At 53.2% G+C, this 10,092-nt stretch overlaps 1 protein-coding gene across 1 annotated transcript; it reads left to right on the top strand.

The window, feature by feature from the left end:
• Positions 1-7,494: 7,494 nt before the first annotated feature.
• On the top strand, positions 7,495-8,747 carry ACET3X_002377 (uncharacterized protein; the record flags this gene model as incomplete). The annotated part of the gene is made up of 2 exons (XM_069449113.1): positions 7,495-7,669; positions 7,720-8,747. 2 exons carry the CDS (start codon positions 7,495-7,497, stop codon positions 8,745-8,747), a joined length of 1,203 nt encoding a protein of 400 aa, XP_069308924.1.
• Positions 8,748-10,092: the final 1,345 nt, after the last annotated feature.

The raw sequence follows: 10,092 nt of genomic DNA, 5'->3' as shown, positions 1-10,092 counted from the left end.
GGTCGTGGAGAGATGTCACTTTGATCAGACGGGATCGGGGCGGGCTAGTACGTCTTCATGGCGCGGGCAATGCTGAGTGAGAAGGAGCGTAACGGCGTGCGGGCGCCACTGGGTAATAAAAGCAGACAGGATCAACAGCCTGCTGGGTCCTGGTGGAAAAGCTCAGGCTAGGAGCAGCTTTGCATCGTGAGACTGACGGAATGCGTTTGGGCTATGACGAGTTGGGACTGGGAAGCGCGCGCTGCGCGAAGATGCAGACGCAGGTCAGCTGGGATTACTGGAGAATTGACTTGCATGCACTCGGCATGGATAAATTTGGGATTCTCGAGTACTCCGGAGCAGTCGTGGGGGTTGCAAGCGATTCGGCAGACCAGGGCGGGCCAAAATCGATCAGCGCGTGGAGTGGGCGCTGCAGGAAAATGCGGAGAAGGGTGTGGTGAGGCAGCGTATCGTCGGCGCTCGTCAGTGTCGTCGGCGGGCGTGTGAGGGTGCGAGGGCCTTGACGTGGACGACGGTGTTTCTTTGTAATTGGTGGTTGTGCTGGATAGTGCGAGGAGGCAGTGGGCTGTAGGGCAGACAGCGTAGTATATGGGCAACGGCTGCGCTTGGCGGCCTTTTTTAATCCAGGAACAGACAAGGCGCACACCGAATTTTCAGCTAAATCTTACAAGCACACGATTATCCCTTGACTCCTAGTCATTCGGGCTTCCATCTGCCTCCGCTCAATTCGGGCTCCGAGGGCCCTTCCCTGTTTGTCTCCTGTGCTAGCGCTGGACAACGAGAGCCGCGACGCTGGTTAAGGCCCCACTGAGCAACGGTGTCCTGTATGACGCAGCCCATGAATTATACCACGGCGTCCGCCAATCACACCAGCAGCACGCTGAGCCGTCACTGTCCTGACCTGATGATTCTCAGGCATCCAGGAAGGCTGTGGCTGCGCTGGGGAAGCATACGCATGCACACACACATACACACACACACACTGGGGAAGCAAATGCTGGCACAGTCAACAAGAACAGGACATGCACTGCCCTGCCGGTTGACATCAATCCCACGTCGCACTACATCAGGCCCATCAATGGTCATGCCGTACCTTCCGGGGAGGGGATGCAAGGCTTCGCAAGCAGAAGCAACTTCAAAGGCCCTGATGTTGTTCGGTTCGTTGTCGTCGATCACTTCGTTGACTCACCGGTCCTATTGCGCTGGTCGTCCCGTGGCCCTGTTGCGAAACCTTGACGAGTGCAGGCCGGTATTGGTAGCATTAGCTATACCATAGGTCATCGCGTTTTGCTATATGGTATCCGCACTGCCGACTGCACGCGGTGCTGCTAGTTTCTGACTGGTCTCGCGCGAATAATACGGTGTGTCCGGGTAACACGAAGCAACAAGCGTACTGTCCATCTTGCTCACTCCTTCCCTTCACTCGCCGAGTTGCAGTCATGGCAGGCGGGCCATCAAACGTGCCCATGCCAGCGAGTCGCATCCATCGAGCAGGCGCCTCATGTGTGGCGGTGACAGCCCCCCCATCGCATCGCATCGTCTCACACGTGGCGCGCGGGCAAGTGAAACCCAAGTGCGAAGCCGGCACAGCGGTACCACCATCATAGGCGGCTTCTGACGGTCGTGACGGCGCAAGGTCAGGGATCCGCCCTCGACTCACTCCAAGTTTCCGCTGGCCCCTCAATTTGCTGCAGCCGGCTCGGCTGCTTCACAATGACAGCACGTACCGCTTTTTCGCATAGAATGGCGCGACAATGCTGTACGCCCAATGCTCGTATCCGCATCGCCCTGCCCACGGCGAGTCGCGTGATTGTTCCATGGCTGGTACTCGAAAGTTTCCACGCCTTCGAGAAGGAAGGATTCCTGCCCCTGACAGCCACTTGCCAATCACACCACGACGCCCCCGCACATCAACCGTAGTGCCAATGTGCCGGGCTTTCCAGCTCATCCTCAATGTCCATGTGACTTGCTGGCGGTGTGATGCATCTTTGTTCATCGTCGCGCTTTGTCCAATCGTTTCTTTGTTGCTGCTGGATTTCGAAGCCATCTCTCATGCCTTGATTGTGTCCCCAGCGCCGCATTCGGCCCTTGGGCATCAGCGTCCTTTCGTAGCTCATCGGGCGCACGTCCGGTAGGCTCGCCGTTGTCAGCGATTGCCGTTCGCTAAGTAAGGATAGCCGGCACTGTGTTGTTACAAACTCGTAGGGCCCACCCGAAATAGCGTTGCACGTAGCCCTGCCTGCTCTGAGCCACACTCGAAACATTTGCAATCGATGACATGCATGTACCCATCACCCCATACGAAGGCGTCATGTCTGCGCCTACTCTGTCGCCGTCTTCATGTATGCTTCTGCATTGAGCTTCTGCATTCAGCATTCCTAGCCGTCTGCGGCTCCAGTCGTGCTGCAATGCCGTTCACAGTTTAATCAACCCAGGCGATCAAAATCTTATTCTGCGTACGAGCTGTGCGACCCGGACTGCGGCTTGAACTGCGCATCTTGTACAATATAGGCCAATAAGAATCTGTAAGCCCCATAAAAATGTCTGATTCGCTGATGACAGTAGGTTGTACGCCGTTTGCTTAGCCTACCACAGTACTGCAATGCCATATCGAAAGGCAACAAAAGGCAAAAGCGTGTTACAAGAAGAGCCGAAACCTCCATCAAATCTCAGCCTCAGGTATCCCGCGTTCGCAGTGAGCCGGCCGTCCAGCATATACCCTGTCAACGTTTGGCAGGATCGACGAGGTGGAGTGCCCCATCACGGCTTGTTGGGGTATCGCAGCAAGAAGAAGACCCTTTAAAATTTCGGCTCAATCTGCGTCCGCTTTCCCCCTTTGATTCTTGAGCAAAAGCATGCGATTCCAGGCTGCGGGACGTTTAATATGTTACTGAAACCTGGGATGCGATGAGATCTGAAGACACGTTGTTCTGTAGAGATGCATGGGTCATACACTGCTCGTCGGAGACTTTACGCTCTAATATCCCGTCACCCTGTTCACTTTGAGTCAATCTCTCAACAGACCCGCGGGAGAGCAGTGAACTGGCGCTACGGGATCTTGATGGTGGCGCAAAGCTTCTTGGATTTGGAGCGTCGTAGCCCGCGCCAGAAGCAAGTTCAGATCCAGACTCGTACGCTATGGGGCTGACAGAGCTGACTGCGCGGGATAGTCGCAGATACTTTGAAGATGCATTTTCCGAGTACCTCGAAATCAGTGGAGACGTCTTGCATGCATAGTCCTGCATCCCCGACAACGAGAGATTATCATCGCTCTGGAACACAAATGCTCGCCAATTCTTATCGTCCTCGACCACACTTCGCAAAGCGGTGGTTTCCTGCCCCTCTCGACGAATGAAAGCCACGCCAGACGTACGCGTCGATATTGGTTCTCCAACGCCCCTCTTCAAAGAAGGCAAAGAGGCAGAAATTGAGGACGAGCTAACGCGGCTATGATTACCCTGATCGTGAGTGGCCTGTTGTGACCCATTCGTTGCAGCTTTATTGTTCTGTTTCTTGGTGGGGTAATCATGCAAGATACTGCTTCTGGCTGTATCGGAGTGGCTTGAACCTTCGGAAATTGCGAGATACGTCTTCCAGGGTCCTTCATCGACGATTGCGTGGCCTGCCGAAACCTCAACATTGACAGGATGCTCCCTATCAATAATGGCCTGATGCACATGTTCCATCTTGGACGGGAGTACCGAGCCTGCATTGGAAAGAGGCTGTGTCTCACCGATCTGGTGGTCGACCGATGCAGTACGACCACGGCTACCTGCAGCAGAACTGGAGCCGCTGAAGGCGAGACAGAAAGCGCGCTCACCGCCATAAACATGATGCGTGAGTCGAGATTCATGTGTAGAGCTCCCGTTGTGTTGCAAGGTCATTGTCGCAGGTTGACACTGCAGTCCAAGCTGATCACCGATAATGCTCCCTTGGTCAGAAGAACCTGGAGATAGATTAGCTATGTTGCGCCGAGCAACACCATGGCATTGAGGCAGCTCACTGGTCGACGGCGCACGGCAAGTATGACGAGCTTGCTCAGAAGCACTAGCTGCTGCATGAGGCCAAGGGTCAACAAGTGGCTTCTCTGAGCGTTGCTGTGCAAGAGATTCCTGTTGATCGAAGAGCATTAGCCTGGAAGAAGCATGCGACTGCGCGTACCGGCCCAGCTGTGCAGAATAAGTGTTTGTCATGGCATCTGTGCCAATCCGGATTCGGATATCGTCAGCATTTTGGTGTGAATCACTCCCTCTAATCATGTGGGGGGAGAAATCGTCGTTTGCAAGGTCAAAGTCCTTATCCCTGGATTCACCATTGTCCCTCCGTTTTAGAGCTGCATAGCTCCTTCTTGTTGTATTCCTGCGCTTGCCGATTCTGCTCTTCTTCCTGCTTGATTGGAATCGTAGGCTGACCGGTTTCGATGGGCCAATGCCGACCCAATCATGCAGTGTCAAAAGCCTCTTCCTATTTGCTTCAAACACCTGGAGGTCCAGGTCCATTTCTGGAGCCTTGTGTTTCCCGTCGTGCAAGTCTGTTGGATCGTTAGTTCATCTTCACGCCACTTGGGCAAGTGAGCAGCAAGTCACCACCAAAGTCTTTGTGGATGTGGACTTTTGCATTCGAGTTCGAAGGAAAACGGTGCGAAAGATTTGCTGCATGCTCTTCATATCGTGTTGTTTCGTGGCGGCTTGTTGTCGATCGTCTTTTGTCTAGCGTGGGCTCACGCTGTGTTATTTCACCTGGACGCTTCGTTGAATGTCCCGTATGCCGCACTGAGCCTGCGCCGAATGGAGTCAACCCCCAAATACAAGAGTCATTATGGTCTGGTACATAGCTGGGTCGGAAAGGAGCGGCAGGTGAGTTAATAGCAGTTTGCAGTTGTGTGCGCGCCTTAGCAAAGTACACTTTCTGTTGTTGGAGCACGCTTGCGTTGGCTTTCTTGGTACGCTGCAGCGAGCCGCCTGTCCAGTTCATGTGAAGAGCATGTCGGTATTGTTTGACAATTGCATAGGTTGGTGGAGAATCATGCGAGGAGGTAATTGGAAAACGCCGGACGCTGATCGAAGCTGCTACGTGCGCTTGTCTGCTGAAGGCAGGCAGCTCCTTCCTCAGCTACGTCTCTTTCCCTTCTGTCCCTCCAAATCCTAAATTTGCGATACGACCGCAGCACTCCACACTTCACATTGTGCACTTGACTCTCTGCAGCGCTGGTTGACCCATCTTCCTCGGTTACCACTCAACGAGCGTCTTCCGCGGACCGCGACTCATGCTCGGATCTGTCTTGCCGGCGGAAAAACATGACAGATGAAAGGGCCCAATTCGTTTGGTTGATCAGCGCCTCCATAACCTTCCTCCGCAAAAAACAGTGGAGCACCGGAGAGGTACCGAGACCCTGCGACGGGATCCCCGTGGGTGTGGGAAATCTTCGACATTCATGGCGATAGGGTGTGGGGACGGCCACTGGAAGAATGCATCGCATTACTACACCATAATCAGCGAATACAGCAGGATATGCGAAGTCTACGAGTTCTGTAGGACCGATTTTGGAGCTATCCACAATTCAAACTTTGAAATTACACCTGGGGAAATCGTGGAGACGTGGGGAAGAATGGGTTCGACAACCATAACCCCATACGAGCTCCACCATCGTTCTCAACCAGACTCCATTCATCCGTCTCTTCGAGTCCAAGCCTAGGCGCCCGGTCGCAATAAGTGTGCTTCGTACATCGCGCTGTCTTCTCGGCAACTGCATCAGATCATTACTGCTTGCAGCGTGGAGCCCGGTCCTGAATGGGTCCTGCGGCATCTGAAAGCGCTCATGTACACAGGATGCGCGACTTAACTGATCATTGGATGCAGTCTTCCAAACTGACCAGGCATCGGTGTTGCATTTCCACAGAAATGTCTCAACTCACGTCCGTCCGCCACTCGCAGTCGTTGGATCATCCTTCCCGAAGGCTTTGGAAAATGGACGTTGGGTTTTGTTTATAGCGCGACACCTGCCAGCCCATGGCCACGCTTGCAGCCTGGTCCTATAATGCCACATGATGGCATACATGCTGCCGCAGTCCTTATTGCGGCTGCGTCGCCAGTTGCGGTGTACCTTCATGTGCAGTTACGTCAAGCGCCACGGCCTGAGACTCTTGCTGTGGGTACTTGTTCTACTGGCGACCCACAACATGTAAGCTGCGTAGATATCGCTCAATGCACGCGCCTACAATCGGAACGATGGTGCATTGGTTGTTGCATTCGACATGTGAAAGGTAGCGATAAGGACCCCACCTATAGTATGGCAGACGGGTTTGGTTTTTGTCGAAGCCAGCATGTTCAGTCGACTGGCTACAATCTGTCTTACATGTGGTAGCGGTAGACAAATGCTAAGAGACTAGGACGGATTGGCATATCTGCCGAGATAGCCTACGTTTGAGGCTCAAGTTGCCTCATCTAGCTTCCGATACTTGGCGAGAACTGTCGGCCGGCTTGTTCTCGCCGGAAACGAGGAGCTGTCGATCGGAGGTGGTGGTAAGCTTCAACAGGGACTCATTACCAAGGCCTGCCTTGAGTTCCTGCGGCTGTTCATTTGCGGGCGCCTCCAGCCGATTCGAATAGCCATCCCAAGGCGCCGAAGCGATATGCGAGCTAATCATAAATGACATCACTAGCGCATATGGCCTCAAAACTCAGCAACACCGTTCCACAGCAACACCAGCCGCGGCCGTCTACCACATGGCGCGCATGGGACGGCAGTAATCCGAGACCGCCAGAGATGCAGGAGGCCCTGTACCGTGCCTGTCATACCCACTCTTATTGCAACATCACCGGACTACGTGTCGAATGGGAATCGAGAAACATGCCACAATCTCCCACTCCATGGCGGAAGCGCACGCCTGGGCATTCCCTTCCGCTATCGATTATCATCGCAACTGGTGTCGCAAATGTGTCCCTAGCTCTGAGTCTGACCGAGTGACGCCATAGATCTACGCAATGTTATCCAACAGAATCCTGAGCCATACCCTTATCGCTCAGGGTCCGGCACATCGACGTAGAAATGCATTGTACCTTGCCGCTATACTTGCAGTGTGTGTTTGAGTAATGTAGGGGGCGAAGCAAGGTCTACTGTCTGTCTTCGGTATAAATGTCGCGGTATTCTTCGCACAAACCAACCAACTATCATTATATCCACCTCCACATATCCACATACCCACATACCCACAGTTCTCTCCGCTTCTTCTGAGGGGTTATCTGGAGACTTGACCTATCTATCGGGCTCGTACACTATAAAGGCTACCAGAATTCCAGTGTTTGGAATTTCATCAAACCATTCCCCAACAGACTCCTCCATTCGCAGCAAACCACACAAGTTGCAAAACTCTTCTTGGAATATCAGTCTTCACCTTGTCTTCAAAGATGTCGGCGCCTTCTCTTGCAGTCCCTCCCTCGACGGGAAATCCTCGACGCCTTTCTTCCAATGAAGCCACCCGCGAGAACATCACAATGGGCCCAACCGTCGTCGTACCCCCACAACATCTCATGGCTCCGTCGAAAGCATCGGAGATTGCCAGCGCATTCGAGACTGCCAGACACCACCTTGACTCTGCTGTGACTCCTGGATCGCCTGGTTACACTCCTCCCGAGACTTCAGTCACAGACAAATATGCATTCGCTTTTGGTGTGTTGAACCCCACTAAATCAAAATAAACCTACTCTAACACATATCAGATATTGATGGTGTCCTCATTCGAGGTGGTCGACCCATTCCCGAAGCCGTTGAAGCCATGAAGATGCTCAACGGGGAGAATGAATACGGTATCGTAGTGCCATACATCTTCGTCACCAACGGTGGTGGAAAGACCGAAGCCGAGCGCTGCGTACAGCTCAGCAAGCAAATGGAGATCGAGGTATCACCTGGTCAATTCATCTGCGGACACACTCCCATGAGGGAGATGGCAGAGAAGTACAACACTGTCCTCGTTGTTGGAGGCGAGGGCGAGAAGTGCCGCATCGTGGCTGAGGGCTATGGCTTCAAGGATGTTGTTACCCCAGGAGATATCATTAAAGACAACCAAGACACGACACCTTTCCGCAAGCTCACTGAGGAAGAGTACAAGAATTCGCGAGTACGAAACTTCGCCGAGGTTGAGATTGAGGCGATCTTCGTCTTCGCCGATTCTCGCGATTGGGCTTCGGACCAGCAGATCATCTTGGACCTGTTGATGTCCAAGAAAGGTCGTCTTGGAACACGATCCGCCAACTTCGACGAGGGTCCACCAGTCTTCTTCTCCCACAACGACGTTGTTTGGAGTGCTTCGCACGACCTTACCCGCATTGGTATGGGCGCTCTCCGTGTTTCACTCGAGGCTATGTTCAAAGCAGTCACTGGCCGAGAACTAAAGACTACCGCGTTCGGCAAGCCTCAGATCGGCACTTTCGAGTTTGCCACTCGCCTTCTCAAGGAATGGCGAAGGGACACTCATGGCATCAACTCCGCTCCTTCAACTGTCTACTTTGTAGGTGACACGCCCGAGTCCGACATTAGGGGCACCAACGAGTACAACGCGCACACCGATTCGGCAAACTGGTACTCCATACTAGTAGAGACAGGCGTCTACCAACGCGGCACTACTCCTCGCTTTGAGCCCAAGGCTATTGTGCAAAATGTCCTCGAGGCTGTCAAGCATGGTATGGAGCGCGAGTATAAGAAGGCTCTAAGGGAGAGCATGATCAGCACTGGTGTGCTTGAGGAGTAGGAAGGACTTTGTCTTCTTCTTTTTTCTTGTCTTGGTTTTCTGCATAGCATGGCGCATGGGTAGTACCTCATTTGATTTCATTATATCGCTGGCGATGATGGCCATATATCATAGACACTTAGCTAGATCACAAAACACTAGACACAAGCACAACACATGATACCAGCCAGACATAACTCCCTTGTCACATCATTTGCAATTTCCTTTTATTCGTTCTGAGTTTGATGAGGACCAGCACATGTTGAAACATGAGCTACTGCTGCTACTCTGGCCAACTACCGACGTCTGCACCACCAACCAAGTCGATCCGGCCATATTCAGGCCGTGTCCTCGCCTCGAAATGCCTCGCTTCGATACGTGATGCCCGTACCAGTCCGCACGGCAACTTCCGATCTCGACCATTCGCACTTCAGATGACGAACGTACTCACGCCGCGTTACCCGGCCTTTCCCAAGCGGCACTACTTTGTACGCGGCACTCAACACCGCAAAGCTTGCGTTGTGAACTGCCTGAGTCGGGCCGAGAAGCTCACAAATCGCCGGTTTAGTGTGACCAACCGCACTCACGATTACGACAGCCAACCGCACCATTCATCATATTAGCCCACACCTAAGGTGCGAAAACGGCCGAGAGTACCACGCGATCAAGAGCATGTGAGGTGTAAGATGTGGGCTGTGAGATTAAGGATTGTGGCTTTCGCGGCTATGGGAGGTTATTTGTGGGTGGGTGGGTTGAGAGGAGTGTTATAAGAGGATCGATCGTGGTAGAAGTTGTTACTCTATCGGAACGATTTCCGCATCTGTACGAGGATTTTACGAAGGCCGTGTCGCACCTCTCATCACGATTTCCTACTCTGGCTCCACTATAGCGTACTTACTGATACGACATAACGGCACATAGCCCTCGCGCACTATCTTTCTCGGCACGGATAACATTTCTTCCTGCGGCACCGCATAGTAGTAGCCCGCACATGTTGCGAATCAATCGCAAGGAGACGTTGCCATATGGGGCTCTATGTGGGCCCTAGGGCACGCAGTTGACCAAACAGCCCACCCGTCCGCGCAATCTTATCGTTTAGACGGGATGGAAGATGTCGGAGACAGTCCTGAAACCATCGACACGGCTGTTTCTAAACTTTCAAGATTTGCCAGAAGGTACGACACTGGCAAGTCTGCATTCGCTGTTTGAGTCATGGCATAATGCAGGTGGCCCCCGGACCCCGCGAGTCGTATTCCAACGGCTGATGATCTGGGGTGGCCTTGCAGGCCATGCTGGATGTCGGCGGGCGGCGGGGACAGCCTTGCTCGTCGATTGAAGCGTGGAAGTTTGGGAGTGGCTGGTTTAC

This window comes from Alternaria dauci, chromosome 2 (genome assembly GCF_042100115.1).
Source record: "Alternaria dauci strain A2016 chromosome 2, whole genome shotgun sequence".
Classification (NCBI taxonomy): domain Eukaryota; kingdom Fungi; phylum Ascomycota; class Dothideomycetes; order Pleosporales; family Pleosporaceae; genus Alternaria; species Alternaria dauci.
Note: the sequence above shows the minus strand (reverse complement) of the source record. Positions and strands in the feature narration are given on the sequence as shown.